Source organism: Palaemon carinicauda, chromosome 1 (genome assembly GCF_036898095.1).
Source record: "Palaemon carinicauda isolate YSFRI2023 chromosome 1, ASM3689809v2, whole genome shotgun sequence".
NCBI classification, from domain to species: domain Eukaryota; kingdom Metazoa; phylum Arthropoda; class Malacostraca; order Decapoda; family Palaemonidae; genus Palaemon; species Palaemon carinicauda.
This window is the reverse complement of record NC_090725.1, coordinates 110,194,008-110,211,507: the sequence shown is the minus strand read 5'-3', so window position 1 is coordinate 110,211,507 and position 17,500 is coordinate 110,194,008. Positions and strand designations below refer to the sequence as shown.

General features: G+C 33.9%; 1 protein-coding gene across 1 annotated transcript in view; it reads left to right on the top strand.

Annotated features, from left to right (window-relative positions):
* The first annotated feature begins 4,512 nt into the window (after positions 1–4,512).
* LOC137654301 (dentin sialophosphoprotein-like) overlaps positions 4,513–17,500 on the top strand; it is a 43,250-nt gene continuing 30,262 nt past the window's right edge. Inside the window, exon 1 of the mRNA XM_068387954.1 lies at positions 4,513–4,613. Within this exon, the coding sequence (XP_068244055.1) occupies positions 4,513–4,613 (101 nt within the window). The remainder of the gene's footprint in view (positions 4,614–17,500) is intronic.

The window sequence follows — 17,500 nt, the reverse complement described above, 5'->3', positions numbered from 1 at the left end:
GCATCCTGACATCTAAGGTAGAAATATAGGATACAATTTAACAATTAACAGAGCCTTTTTTCCGTGTTTAAGTTTTTTAGTTTCTTTAGGATTTTATGAACTGATTTAATTTCTATTTTTATTTTATATGTTTATTGAAGCTTAAATGGATTAGAATTAAAAGTATTGTAGTATGTTTTTAAATGTTTTAGTTTGTTTTGTGTTTTGTGAAAGTTAATTATCACTGATTTAATATTTTTCTTTATTTTATACGTTTATTTCAGCATAAAGGGAATAAAATTAAAAGTATTATAGTATGTTTTTAAGTTTCTTTTTAAGGGTTTTGTGAACGGTAATTATCATTGATTTAATATTTTTCTTTAGTTTATACGTTTATTTAAGCATAAATGGAATAGAATTAAAAATAACACAGTATGTTTTTAAGTTTTTTTTTTTATAGTTTGTTTAGGGTAATATGAACGTTAACTATCACTTATTTAATATTTCTTTTTATTTTATACGTTTATTTAAGCATAAAGAAAATATAATTATTAGTAATATAGTCTGTTTCTAACATCTTTACTATGGTTTGGATTTTGTGAACGTTAACTATCACTGATTTACTATTTGTTTTATTTTATACGATTATCTAAGCATAGATGGAATAAAAATTATAGTAATATAGAAAGGATTTAACAACTAACAGAGCCTTTTTTAAGCTTTTAAGTTTTTTTAGTTTGTTTACGATTTTGTGAACGTTAATTATCGCTTATTTAATGTTTTTATTTTTATACGTTTATTTAAGCATAAAGAGGATAGAATTAATAGTAATATAGAAATGATTTAACAACTAACAGAGCCTTTTTATTGTTTTTAAATTTCTAAGTTTCTTTAGGGTTTAGTGAACTTTAATTATCATTGATTTAATATTTCTTTTAATTCTATACGTTTATATAATCTTAAAGGAAATAGACTTAATAGTAATATAGAAAGGATTTAGCAACTAACAGAGCCTTATGCGTTTCTTAATTGGAGTGAGATTAATATCACGCTAATTATAGCTGTAACAAAAAAATCCTGATACCGGGAGATTCAGACACCTGCGCTGAACATATCTTTGAAAACAGGCCAAAAAAACAGGTAAGATTTGCAACAAAAATTCCTCTGAATTTTATTTATGGATTAATCTTCATCCCTGCTGCCTATTTTTTTTTTTTTTTTTTTTTTTTTGGCAGCCTTGGTTTCGGTGGCCTATTGGAAACGTCTCTGTCTGGTGATTTATATGTTCAAAGCCATTTCATATATGTTTCGATAGGTTTATACTCCACAAAAATAGTTTAGTTTAAAGGTTTAAGAGTTGCTCATGAGTGGCAGAAGGACTATTATTATTACTATTATCAAATGCTAAGATACAACCCTAGTTGGAAAAGCGGGATGCTATAAGCCCAGGGGCCCCAACAGGGGAAATAGCCCAATGACGAACGGAAACAAGGAAAAATAAAATATTTTAAGAATAGTAACAATATTAAAATAAACATTTCCTATATAAACAATAAAAACATCAACAAAACAAGAGGAAGGGAAACTAGATAGAACAGTGTGTCCGAGTGTACCCTCAAGGAAGAGAACTCTACCCCAAGACACTGGAAGACCATGGTACAGAGTCTATAGCACTACCCAAGACGACAGAACAATGGTTTGATTTTGGAGTGTCCTAGACACGACAAATGTCCTAGAGACCCACCATATCTATTGTACATATGATCAGCGTCCAAGACCAAACTCCCACCTATATAGGACCAAGGATGGCCAGGCAATGGCTGCTGATGACTCGGTAGGTAAACCTAAAGGTACTGGCCTCCATACTAATATCACAAGAACGGTGAAGCTGTAGAAAGTACTCGAAACTATCAGGCTCGAGCGGAGGGGGGGGGGGGGGGGTTCTGGGCTCGAATTCCCGGATGACAGATTATGAGACAGGGACGTTCCCAAGTTAGTGATGCAGTCATAATTTGGATGTTAATTTTATGGTAACATGTTATACAGGAGCCTTTTCTTAGTGGGGATACCTTAACATGGTGAAAGGGTTTTTGTGTATCGCCATGATCAGTAAATATGTACTAGTCAGCGCCAAATGTACTAGGTTGGTTTGCTATGAACGATCAGAAAGGTTTCCCACCATCACCAATCCGTATTGGACAGCATGGTGACGGATATTGGCCAAGCATAAAGGTTTTAAGGTTTAAAGGTCGCTCATGAATGGCAGAGGCAAGGGACAGTGACATTGCCCTACAGACTGACCATATATACATATGATCAGCGCCCAAGCCTCCTCTCCACACAAGCTAGGACCATGGAGGACCAGGCAATGGCTGCTGATGACTCAGTAGATAGACCTATAGGCTCCCCCCCCAATCCCCCAACACTAGCTCAAAAGGATGGTACGGTTGCAGACACTGAAGGCACTAACGAGTCTGAGCAGGACTCGAGCCCCCGTCTGGCAAACACCAGACAGAGTGGTTACCAATCAGGCCACAACATAAGAGCCAGTTTTTTAGTCACTTTTCTTAAAATAAAGTTTAGAAATATTTAATGAATTTAAAATGATACCAAAATCCTTATCAACCAATACGAGCATACATGTAAAATGACGATAATTTTTCGAAAATACATAAGAAAATCCTGATATGAAATGTTAACAATTTATTTTTCTTACTCAAACCAGAAAAACTTCCGAGCTTTTAAATACAAATTTCTTGCGAGTACTGCATATACACACATATATATATATATATATATATTATATATATATATATATATATATATAGATATATATATATATATATATATATATATATATATATATATATATATATATATATATATTATATATATATATATATATATATATACACACAAGTGTGTGTGTGTGTGTGTGTGTGTGTGTAGAAATTACGAAAGCTGACACGTGCTGAGCATAAAATATGTTTTTTCTTAAAAAAAAACAAAATGTTACCAATGACATTCCAATTAATCTTTTCAATGTTCCTTTTATGGCTGTAATACAAACCCTCACTGACGTATATATGTGTACATAACACAGTATGTATGTGTATATATACAAATGCACAAATTATAAATTGTTTCTACACTGTTAATAAACCGTAATTCTAATAGGAAATTCTACGTAAAAAATATCTATTGTTTACAGCCGTATTTCAGTAAAATACAGGCGACCGTAATTTTTACACTACTTTGTTATTATTTTCACGGGTTGGTGACCGTAATATCGCTCCTTAACGTCTATATATTGTTTTTAAAACGTTAAATGCCTGGTAACATTTATTCCAAGATTTTTTACCGTTTTTTTACAGCAAATATTCATCATGTACGTAACATCCTTACAACTCACACCAATTTAACTAATACCACAAAAAGTGCAAATTAAATCTATCATCTCAGAGTGAAGAAGTTATGGCAATCTCCTTCGCCTATTAACGACCCGAGGGTCGGGCTAGTACTTGGCTAGTAGGGATAGGGCCGGACCAGACTAGCGAGAGGGACAGAGGAGGCCCTAAACATGGTGGGTGTCCGTTCAACTCGCTGGCTGAGTAATGATGAGAGATATATTGGCTCAGTGGGAGCAAACGGGCGTATTATTCATGTCATAATTAGCCTGCGTTCTCCGGCCACCGATGATGCTCTTCAAGTATGAAGGCAGAAGGGCGGAAAGGAGGGGGAGGATAAATGAGGATTGGCGTAAGGAGAACAGAGGAGGAGAACGAGGGAGGAGGATAAGGAGCAAGAAGATTGGGGGATACGACAGTAGGAAGATATGTTGATTGAGTCTCATGGAAATGATAAACGATGTTTTAGAGTATGAAGGCAGAATGGGGAAGAGGAGGAATGAGAGTTGTCGTAAGGGAAGAGGAGGAGAATAAGGAGAAGAATAAGGAGCAAGAGGATGAGGGAAAGGACAGAAGATAGATAAGTTGACTGATTCTCATGGAAATGATAAACGATGTTTTAGAGTATGAAGGCAGAATGGGGAAGAGGAGGAATGAGAGTTGTCGTAAGGGAAGAGGAGGAGAATAAGGAGAAGAATAAGGAGCAAGAGGATGAGGGAAAGGACAGAAGATAGATAAGTTGACTGATTCTCATGGAAATGATAAACGATGTTTTAGAGTATGAAGGCAGAATGGGGAAGAGGAGGAATGAGAGTTGTCGTAAGGGAAGAGGAGGAGAATAAGGAGAAGAATAAGGAGCAAGAGGATGAGGGAAAGGACAGAAGATAGATAAGTTGACTGATTCTCATGGAAATGATAAACGATGTTTTAGAGTATGAAGGCAGAATGGGGAAGAGGAAGAATGAGAATTGGCGTAAGGAAAGAGAAGAGGAGAATAAGAAGGATAACTCGGAGTAAAATAAGGAGCAGGATAAGGAGCAAGAGGACTGTGGGATAGGATAGTAGATAGATATGTTGATTGGTTCTCATGGAAATGATAAACAATGTTTTAAAGTATAAAAGCAGAATGGGGAAGACGAAAAATGAGAATTGGCGTAAGGAAAGAGAAAAGGAGTATGGGGAGGATAATGAGGAGAATAAGGAGCAAGAGGACTGGGGGATAGGATAGTAAGAAGATATGTTGATTGATTCTCATTGGAAATGATATAAATAATGTTTTAGAGTATGAAGGCAGAATGGGGAAGAGGAAGAATGAGAATTGGCGTAAGGGAAGAGAAAAGGAGAATAACTCAATGTCCTCATGTTTTGATAGCAAACAACTCATAATAGAAAACAAATTAAAATAAAAATAAAAAATTAATGTATTAAATTAACATAGGGACCTTGACAAGAAAAAAGTACCTTTATATAAATAAAATTGTGCTTAACCACCACTTCACATGACTCTTACTTATACTTAACTTTCTAAGCTATTCCTACCATGATTAGCTAGCTAAAAGTATGTACTGTATATTCATTAACAATCTCTAGAGATTCGTCCATAACTATTATTTTTTCCCTCTCGGCATTTCCATTGAACATTATCTTAGCATTACTCATATCCATTTTCAGGCCTACATTTCTACTTTCTCTATTGAAATTGTTTATAATCTTTTTTAATTCCTCCCATGATTTAATAAACAGACCTATGTCATCCGCAAATCTTAATTAATACCTCATTAATATCTCTTTCCTATCAGCCAAAAAAATAAAAAAATTGACACTGTTCCTCAACAGTCGGGTAACAACTAAATACCTAATTTTCTGCTCATGTGACCAGAAGCAAACTTAATTTTTCAAGAACTTACCCATCTTCGGGTAGGAGGCTTGAACTCTAAGCTATAGTAGTGCTTGCCAGACGAGAGAGAGAGAGAGAGAGAGAGAGAGAGAGAGAGAGAGAGAGAGAGAGAGAGAGAGAACTATCATCAATTTCCAAATTAAATAACGTTTTGTCTTTGAGAGAGAGAGAGAGAGAGAGAGAGAGAGAGAGAGAGAGAGAGAGAGAGAGAGAGAGAGAGAGAGAGAGATAGTAAAACGATGATGATGATTCCCAGATGGAGAAGAAGAGTGAAGAAATTTGCAAATGAATAAATAATGCTGGAGATCATAATGATATTTGCAAATCTAAAAAAAAAAAAAAAATTGATTTTCGTTTTCTTGCCCAAATAAAATCATTATTATTATTATTATTATTATTATTATTATTATTACTAGCCAGGCTACAACCCTAGTTGGAAAAGCAAGATGCTACAAGCCCAAGGGTTCCAACAGGGAAAAATAGTCCAATGAGGAAAGGAAATAAGGAAATATGTATGTATATGTATCCCTTTCGGAGTGGGGATACCTCAACGCGGTGAAAGGGTTTGCGTATCGTCATGATCAGCAAAGCTGTACGAGACAGGACCACTCATACTTGGATGGTTTGCTCTGAGATCAGACATAAGTGTCCCACCATCACCAATCCGCAGTTGGCCTGCGTGATGATGAAAACTGGCCAAACCACAGACATTAATCTGGATATGGCCGCCGAGGCTTTTGTCTTGCAGTGGACTAGAAACGGCTGCATTTGTTGTTGTTGCATATATATATATATATATATATATATATATATATATATATATATATATATATATATATATATATATATATATATATATATATATATATGCATGTATATATATACATATATGTATATATATGTATATATATACATATATGTATATATATATATATATATATATATATATATATATATATATATATATATATATATATATATACATTCACAGCTTTTCTCCCCGTGACTTCTAAAAATTTGAACAAGACACAGGACTTTGAAGGTAAATAATTTTAATCTCAGTTTCTTCCTTTCTCTTTACCCTCTGTTTTTTCCCTTTCTCCTCCTATTTTAAGCTATTCCCATCTACGTAAAAAAAGACTGGCATTTTCCCTCTAGGTTTAAAACACCATCTAGAACTTTAATTCATTCATAAAATCATTAATATCACTATGTCACTCGCGTTTCTAGTTACGGCATCATTGTTTACAAGATGGGTTTTTTTAGTTTCAACCCAGCGTCGAAATTAAAAGAAATTGGGGTGGCGAATTGGGGATTACTGGGGAGAGGATAGCTGGGGGATCTATGGGGAGGTTCTGGGGATTGCAGGGGAGGGGAAGAGGGTAGGGGAAGGTTAAGGGGTTGAGGAAGGTTGTGTTTCAACCCAGCGTCGAAATTAAAAGAAATTGGGGTGTGGATTGGGGATTACGGGGGAGTGGATAGCTGGGGGAGCAATGGGAAAGTTCTGGGGAGGTACAGGGGAGGGGGAGAAGGTAGGGGAAGGTAAAGGGGTTGAGGAAGGTTGAGTTTCAGCCCCGTCGAAATTAAAAGAAATTGGGGTGGGGATTAAGATTACCGGGGAGTGGGGAGCTGGGGGAGCTATGGGGAGGTTCTGGGGGGGGGGGGGGGGGGGGGTACGAGGGAGAGGGTAGGGGAAGGTTAAGGGGTTGAGGAAGGGGCTAATGGAAGGCCATTAGGTCAACACCATCCCATCTTTTGTAAGGCGTAATGGATAATTGCTGTACTCTATACAATACTTATTCAACTTAGAAAAAATAACTCGGAAACAATTCGAACAATTTCATTTTTTTTTCTTTCGTTTAAAGTTGAAATATATAAGCTTTTTTTTTTTTTTTTTTTTTTTTGGACAATTATTATGTCTCCCCTAATGGTACACTTGCCTCAAAAAATGATCCATAATATATTTGGAAATGAAACAAAAGAGTAACTTATAATCTAAAGGTTCCTTAAAGCTGAACTAGACTTACCTAGCTAAGACTATTTTTGAGTTGGTAGTGTATGCGACCCGTCAAAAATGAAGGCTAAATACGCACGCATATGGACATGTATCTACCTCCTCTCACCAGGGTATGACTACTCCCTCTCCCCCTACACAGGGGACTGGGAAAGCTTAACCTGACTGGATATATATATATATATATATATATATATATATATATATATATATATATATATATATATATATATATATATACATATATACACAGTATATATATATATATATATATATATATATATATATATATATATATACAGTATATATATATATATATATATATATATATATATACATATATATATATATATATATATATATATATATATATATATATATATAATCGGACACTTACTCTTTATAATAGAGAAAAGATAGTTTCTATAAACTAATAAATATCTTCTAGTATAATGAAAAAAAAAATACGCAACACGGAAAAAACAAATTAAATTATGAATGTTTACAAATGACTGTAATTTTCTCCTGTTTCTGTCTCTCCAAACATTTATTCTCGATTTCTGTAAGGACATCATCATTTACTCTCTTATACATATCATTCCTCAATGTATTGATAAAAAGGATTTAAATTCCTGATGTCTTATTGATAATCTAAAAACTTTATCCCCTATCAGCATATCTATTTCTTAAATAATTGTATAACACAAATCTTCTCTATCAGGAGGTTCAATACGACACAGTATTCTAGAAATTTTATTCCAGTTAAAAGAGATTGTAGAATGATTTTTCTAATCAGGCAGTTGAATCGGTGGAACTTCAAACTTGTAGCGAATGTTTTTATATTGAACAGGCTAACACAAGTCTGTCTTTATAATTTATATATAACAAATCTATTCTATCGTTGTTACTGATATTAAGATTTTTTATATTAATTATTCTTTATTTTTCGTTTAGTTTATTTCCTTATTTCCTTTCCTCACTGGGCTATTTTTACATGTTGGAGGTCATGAGCTTGTAACATCATGCTTTTCCAAGTAGGGTTCTAGCTTGGTTATAATTATTATTATTATTATTATTGCTAAGCTACAACCCTAGTAGGAAAAGCAGATGCTATAAGCCCAGGGGCTCCAACAGGGAAAATAGCCCAGTGAGGAAAGGAAAATAAAATATTTTAAGAAGAGTAACATTAATATAAATATCTCCTGTATAAACTATAAAAACTTTAACAAAACAAGAGGAAGAGAACTAAACTCGAGTGTACCGTCAGAGGCTATGGCACTACCAATTGTAGTAGTAGTAGTAGTAGTAGTAGTAGTAGTAGTAGTAGTAGTAGTAGTAGTAGTAGTAATAATAATAATAATAATAATAATAATAATAATAATAATAATAGTCGAGGAAGATATCAAGTTACGTTCATTCACATACTATGTATCATCCTAATCAAGAATATATGACTCTTGATGGATTAAACAGCATCCAACATGCAACCTTCTTTTCAAGGATGCAAAGAAAAAAAGATGTATTATGAATTATGCCAAAATGTTTTGATCTCAACATTCCATTCATATTTAGGTGATGTAGGCTAATGGGTTACAGTTTGTCCAGTTAAGTAGAGTAACAACTTAACAGTGAAATCTCTAAAACAAGAAAATAGTTTCCTCTGTGTCTACTTTCATACACTGTGTTGTCTCTACCATTCAGTGTACATGTTTTTGCATTTATCATTAACAGAAAAAGCCTTAATTATGCATGAATGGCGAATGGAATTATCGAAACATTATTCCCGAGGATTTTCCATCACTACATAGTATGTTCATGTAATATCACAGATGAAAACAAATTAAATCTATTCAGTTAATTTACATATCATTTTCTGGACCAACAGTTTTTAATATTAGCTGGAACAAAATAATTTCTAATTCAATCTTAGCTTAGAGATCACATGAATATTTCTTCAGTAAGAATATCTTTATCATTATTAGGATGGAGAGTTACCAGCACAATTAGTCAAGCTTGACTCCTACAGAGCTAGTTACCAACACAATGAGTCAAACTTGACTCCTGCAGAGTTAGTTTACCAACACAATGAGTCACACTTGACTCCTACAAAGACAATGAGTCAAACTTGACTCCTACAGAGCTAGTTTACCAGGACAATGAGTCAAACTTTATTCCTACAGAGCTAGTTTACCAGCACAGTGAGTCAAAATTAACTCCTACAGAGACAATAACTTGACTCCTTGACAGCTAATTTACCAGCACACTGAGTCAAACTTGACTCCTACAGAGCTAGTTTACCAGCACAATGTCATGTTAAGAGAAAGGCTAACATCTCATCTTGGTGCCTTTACAGAATGTCTATCTTTAATCTGATTGAAAACAAAAGGACTCTTAGATCTGCCCCCCTCCCCTTTTCCAACCCCTTACATCTCCAAGGCCAAACTCCTCCCACCCCATCAGACTGAAAGGTGACCTAAGAGCTGTATTGCAAAGGGAATTATTTCCCCAGTTACCACAGAGACTGTAGGTGAAAGGGTAGAGTTGGATTGTTGGCTGAGGAGGTGGGTGGTTCCAGGTGGATTCCTAGGGGTAGAGGGTGGGGTGGTAGAGGTGTCAGTGCGTGCACACGCAATATCCCAAGGCAAAAAAATATGCCTACCTTCGGATATCTTTGCAAAAACTAACCTCGTCTTATAAAAGGGCTAGAGAGAGAGGGAGCTAGTTTGCTGCCCCTCAATCTTCCTATGAGGAAAAAAGATCCGATATATTCTGTAATCTCTTTTATTAATGGATTCTCTCTCTCTCTCTCTCTCTCTCTCTCTCTCTCTCTCTCTCTCTCTCTCTCTCTCTCTCTCTCTCTCATGAGTGTTGCGTGTAAGCTATTTAACAAAGTTTTTCCCCATCAAACGAAGTTACTGCCACGGATGCTTTTTATTCGAAAAATTAAACGCATTTTTTTTTTTTAGTAGAAACTTACTTTGATTCCCAGTGGATCTGTTAATCAACTAGGGATTAAAAAAAAAAAAAAAAAAAAAAACCACACTTCAAGTTTTGTATCAGACATGTAAAAAAAATTATATTGTGAAAATCCATTACATGGTATCCTTTTTTCTAAATATATCTCATTTTCGATTTCCTAAACAAATTCAATAAGTTGTTTTTATCTAACAGCGGGTGGCTCCAAAGAAGCACAACGCAAGTTACTGCCACATCATCTTCTTTTCCCACTGTTATCCTAACATTAAGGGGTCGGTTGCCTGATGCGCCCTCTCCAAGGTCTTCTATCAAAGGCATCCTCTTCCGCCAAACCTCTTCTCTCCATATCATCCTTAACTTTATCGTTATATAATTCTCGACCTCCATCTCAATCTTCCCCCCCACCCCCCTTAGAGGTTCGTCCTAAGCCCTCCTCCTTCCCTGCCATTCTTTAACTGCTGATTCATGGATGAAAACTTAAAGAAACTATGGGCTGATGGATTTATAAATGTGTTTATATAGTACAGTGGTGATACTATGATCAAATGGCTGACTATAGTGTTTAAGGTTCTAAAATATGGACGAAAGAAATCTTTATAATTATAAATTTATATAAAGCCCTCAGAAAAATGTTGGGAGTTAAACGGCAGGATAGGATTAGAAAGGAAACTATAAGAGAGATTACTCGAGTGACATATGTGGATGAGATCATGATGAGGGGTAAATGGAGATTATTTGGGTATGCTCTCCGCACTCCCCCAGAGTTCACCAAACTTCCAACTAGGTTCCACAAGGCACTAGAAAGTTGGTAGACCCATTTCTACGAGGCTGAGGACTATGAAACGGGAAAGCTATATATAATTAAATACACAGTGAATAAGGGGTTTGATATATGGCTAGTTAGCCTAGTGTAAGAGTAGGCAGCTTCTTATATTTACTGATTCAATGAATTAAAAACGTGTTGAGAACTAGTAAATCTTATATTAACTCTAAACCCACCCCTTTACCCCTAAAATAAAAGCCTATTTTGAGTTTTAATTTCTGTTTGGATACCTTAACATGGTGAAAGGGTTTGCGTACCGCCCTGATCAGCAAAGCTGTACTAGTCAGGGCCACCCATACTAAAGTTGATTTGCTGTGAGTAATCAGAATAGTCTCCCACCATCACCAATCCACCCTAGCCAGCATGGTGATAAAATCTGCTCAAACACCAGACACGAATAAAGACTTCTCTGAAACTTTTTTCTTGCATTGGGACTAGAAACGGCTGCATTTGTTGTTGTAATATCTGTAGACAAATAAAAGTTAAGGATGTTTCCAAACACAGCAAAGTCGAAAAGACCATACTACATATAATATTCCGCCATAAGAAAATTAAATTAAAACCCTCTTTGCAAGCAAACACAAGCAACAGTGTACCAACTGCCAATCTTTAACACGAACATGGCATAATGAATGGGACCAAACTACAAAATAGCAGCGTAAAACAAAAGAGCAAAGCCATCTAGCGAAAATATTACAACTAGAAAAAGAAAGAATAAAACGCCATTATATCAACAATGTATTAAGGTCAAACAAAACATGGGGATTGAGTTCCTAATAATTTTTTCAGGTTATATATATATATATATATATATATATATATATATATATATATATATATATATATATATATATATATATATATATATATATACATATATATATATGTATATATATATATATATGTATATCTTTACTTTTACAGTTCATCATTAAATAATGCGACTAAAATGCCCTTAAGTAAATTAAAATAAATAAATACATTATACTATATATATATATATATATATATATATATATATATATATATATATATATATATATACTGTATATATATATATATATATATATATATATATATATATACTGTATATATATATATATATATATATATATACATATAATATACATATACATATATATATATATATATATATATATATATATATATATATATATATATATATATATATATATATATATATATATATATATATACAAATTTCATAGCCAAATAAAAGTTTAATTTTCACCAATTCCAAGGTCTATTTATGCAACACAAAAACCTAGTGATTTCAACTTCAACTTGATAATAACACAAGAATATATTTTCAAAATCATAATATGACAATTTGAGTGTATTCATCCTCGGATAGAGTCAAATCTATTAAAAATATATACATTATTGAATACAGCAGATTATAACAGGCACGGATACATGAAACATGCGTTACTATGTCGTTAAAGTTATTTGAATTTTACGGGAATAACAATCATATTATCAAATACATAGATTAAAATTCATACCGGAATGCTCTTTATTTCTCGATGGTAAAATATCCTCTGCTATTGTGGCCTGATTGGCAACGTCTCTGCCTGGTGTTTGCCAGACGGGGGTTCGAGTCCCGCTCAGACTCGTTACTGCCTTTAGTGTCTGCAACCTTACCATCCTTGTGAGTTAAGGTTGGGGGGTTTGGGGGAGCCTATAGGTCTATCTGCCGACTCATCAGCAGCCACTACCTGGCCCTCCCTGGTCCTAGCTTGGGTGGAAAGAGCGCTTGGGCGCTGATCAAATGTATATATGGTCAGTCTCTAGGGCATTGTTCTGCTTGCTAGGACAATGTCCCAGTTCCTTGTGTCTGCCATTCATGAACGACTTTTACACTTCTCTGATGGGGTAGAGTGATGGGCCTTTAGTCTCTTGGGTTAGAGTTCTCTTGCTTGAGGGTACACTCGGGCACATTATTCTATCTTATTTTTCTTTCTCTTGTTTTTAAGTTTTTACAGTTTATATATGAAGATTATTTTAATGTTCTTAAAATATCTTATAGTGATTGTGATGTTCATTACTTCTCTTTTAGTTTATTTCTTTCCATGTTTCCTTTCCTCACTGGGCTATTTTTCCTTGATGGAGCCCTTGGGCTTATAGAATCTTGCTTTTTCAAACAGGGTTGTAGCTTAGTTTGTAATAATAAGAATAATAAGCAGCTAATTATTACATTTCATAATTGCCGATGATTACATTTCTTAATAGTAACTACACCAACAACTGATGATCATTACATATCTTAAGTACGACATCAAAAACCTGGTTATTATTACACTTCTTAATTGCAACTACACCAACATCTGCTGATTATTACGTTTCTTAACTGTACCTACACCAAAAGCTACTTATTATTACACTTCTTGATTGCAACGACACCAAAAGCTGCTCATTATTACACTTCATTGCGATGACACCAAAGAATGTTGATTATTACACTTCTTTAAATAGCATGGACACCAGTAGCAACCTATTATTACACTTCTTAAATTCAATGATCCCCAAAAGCTATTAATTATTACATTTCTTAATTGCAACGACACCAGAATCTTCTGATTATGACATTTCTTGATTGCAACGAAACCAGAAGTTGCTGATTATTACACTTCTTATTTGCTGCGACACAAGAAGCTGCTCATTATTACACTTCTTGATTGCAACGACATTAGAAACTGCTCATTATTACGCTCAATTGCAAAGCCAGTAGAAAGGGCTGATTATTACACTTTTTAAATGCAACTACAAAAAGCCTGCTGATTATTACACTTCTTAATTGCAATGACACCAAAACCTGCTGTATATTACACTTCTTAATTGCAACGGCACTAAAGGCTGCCTATTAAATTCTTAAATTCAAAGACCCCCAAAGCTGCTGATTATTACATTTCTTAATTGCAACATTAGAAACTGCTCATTATTACACTTAATTGCAACGACACCATAATCTTCTAATTATGATATTTCTTAATTGCAATGGCACCAAAACGTGTTGATTATTACACTTCTTATTTGCTACGACACAAGAAGCTGCTCGTTATTACACTTCTTAATTGCAAGGACATTAGAAACTGCTCATTATTACACCCAATTGCAACGCCACTAGAACGGGCTGATTATTACACTTTTTAAATGCAACAACAAAAAAGCCTGCTGATTATTACACTTCTTAATTGCAATGACACCAGAATCTGCTGATTATGACATTTCCTAATTCCAACGCCACTAGAAACTACTGGTTATTACACTTTTTAAATGCAACAACACAAAAGCCGGCTGATTATTACACTTCTTAATTGCAACGTCACCAAACCCTGCTGATTATTACACTTCTTAATCGCAATTATAACAACAGCTGCTGATTATACACTTGTTAATTGTAATGAAACAAAGAACTGTTGATTACTATACTTCTTAATTGCAACTATACCAACAACTACTGATTATTACACTTTTTATTGCAACTACACCAACACCTGCTAATTACTACACTTGCTAATTGGAACGTCACCAAAACCTGCTGATTATTACACTTCTTAATTGCAACTACACCAACAGCTGCTAATTATTATACTTTTTAATTGCAACGACACCAAAACTAGCTGATTATTACACTTCTTAATTGCAACTATACCAAAAGCTACTGATTATTACACTTCTTAATTTCAACTATACCAAGAGCTGCTAATTATTATACTTTTTAATTGCAACGACACCAAAACTAGCTGATTATTATTACACTTCTTAATTGCAACTATACCAAAAACTGGCTGATTATTGAACTACTTAATTGCAATGACACAAAAACCTGCTGATTATTACACTTCTCAATTGCAACTATACCAACAGCTGCTAATTGCAATGACACCAAAAGCTGATTATATACCGTGTATATATATATATATATATATATATATATATATATATATATATATATATATATATATATATATATATATATATAAAATAAACAATGTTTGTGAATATCTACTGTCATGTAAGATCATGCAACGCGTTCATGCTATCCAGTAGCCTAGGTATTGGCTTACTCCTTAATCTGAAGGCTTAAGCCTATTTAAGCGGATTCGCCTAGCTCAAATCACTCATGGACAAGACTTAATGCTTACACATGTTACGAAATGTCATCGTAAAATTTACATCTGCCAACAGAATTATTGCGTTAGGTTTTTTTAACAAAACAGCCGCTATAATTCCTTGTGGTGAATAAAAATGTCTATCTGTTTGAATAATTTTTTTCTTTTTACAAAGCAGCCGTTATAATTCCTGGTAGTAAATAAGAATATCAATCTGTTTGAATATTTTTTTTTCCACAAAACAGCTCCTATAATTCCTAGTGGTAAATTAAAATATTTATCTGTTTGAATATATTTTTGTTTTTTCATATAAATATCTATCTTTTTTAATAACTTTTTTTTCACAAAACTGCCATTATAATTCCCAGTAATAAATACATTAATATCTGCTTTAATAACATTATTTTTTTTTTCATTTCGTTTATGGTAATTACTTAGACAAATGAAAAAAAAGGACGAAATCGTAGGTTTTTTAATCATTTATAATCAACAAATAAAAAAGCCAAGCATTTTAATAATGATCTTTAGTACAATGAAATCGAAGGTCTTTTAATGATTTTTAATCGACTAATCAAAAATTGAATAACTTTAATAATGAGGATCATTAGAAGCATCAAAATATTAAATTGCATTTAGTGTTAAGAGGAATTTGATATTAATTTTATAGTGTAAAAAAAATTGACGCTAAATCTTAATTAAATCAAAAAGCTTAAAATATAAAACAGATGAATCAAAATGAGTTTATGTTTTATTTGCGCATCTTCGCCTTCAGTCATTATATTTTTATATCATAATTCGGGACGGGTTTGCATCGAGAGAAATGAGGAAAACTAAGGGCCTGAGAGAAAATGGGAAAAATAAGGACCAAAGAAAAAATGGGAAAACTAAAGGCCTGAGAAAAATAATAGGAAAACTAAGGGACTCAGAAAATGAGAAAACTAAGGGCCTCAGAGAAAATGGGAAAACTGAGGTCCTGAGAAAAAAATGGGAAAACTAAGGTCCTGAGAAAGAAAAAAGGAAAACAAAGTGACTGAGACAAAAATGGGAAAAATAAGGCCTGAGAAAAATGGGAAAACTAAGAGCCTGAGAAAAAATGGGGAAACTAAGGGCCTGAGAAAAATAGGAAAACTAAGGGCCTGAGAAATAATGGGAAAACTAAGGGCCTGAGAAAAAAATGGGAAAACTAAGAGCCTGAAAAAAAATGGGAAAACTAACAGCCTGAGAAAAAATGAGGAGCTAAGGGCCTGAGAAAAATAGGAAAACTAAGGGCCAGAGAAATAATAGTAAAACTAAGGCCCTGAGAAAAAATAGGAAAACTAAAGCCCTGAGAAAAAATGGGAACACTAAAGGTCTGAGGAAAAAATGGGAAAAATAAGGGCCTGAAAAAAATAGGACAACTAGGGGCCTGAGAAAAATTGGGAAAAATAAAGGCCTGAGAAAAAATGGGAAAACTATAGCCCTGAGGAAAAATGTGAAAACTTAAGGCCTGAGAAAAATAAGAAAACTAAGGGCCTGAGAAAAATTGGGAAAACTAAAGTCCTGAGAAAAAATGGGAAAACTAATGGCCTGAGGAAAACGGGAAAACTTAAGGACTGAGAAAAATAGGAAAACTAAGGGCTTGAGAAAAAAGGGAAAACTAAGGGCCTGAGAAAATTGGGAAAACTAAAAGCCTAAGAATAAAATGGGAAAACTAAGGTCCAGAGAAAAAATGGGAAAACTGAGTCCTGAGAAAAAACGGTAAAACTAAGGGCCTGAAAAAAAATGGGAAAACTGAGGGCCCCCAAAAAAGGGAAAACTAAGTATTGAGAAAAAACGGGAAAACTAATGGCCTGAGAAAAGATGGGAGAACTAAGGACTAGAAAAATGGTAAAACTTAAGGCATGAGAAAACTGGGAAAACTAAGGGCCTGGGAAAAAAGAAAAACTAAGGGCCTGAGAATAAAACTGGAAAACTAAGGGCCAGAGATAAAAGGAGAAAACTAAATCCTGAGAAAAAACAGGAAAACTAAAGGCTTGATAAAACAAATGGGAAAATTAAGGTACTAAGAAAATATGGTAAAACTAAGGGCTTCAGGAAAAATGTGAAAACTAAGATCCCGAGAAAAATGGGAAAACCAAGGGCCTGGGAAAAGGGGGAAAACTACGGCCCTGAGAAAAACGGGAAAACTAAGGGCCTGAGAATAAAATGGGAAAACTAAGTCTGAGAAAAAAGGGGAAAACTAAGTCCTGAGAAAAAAACGGGAAAACTAAGGGTCTGATAAAAAAATGG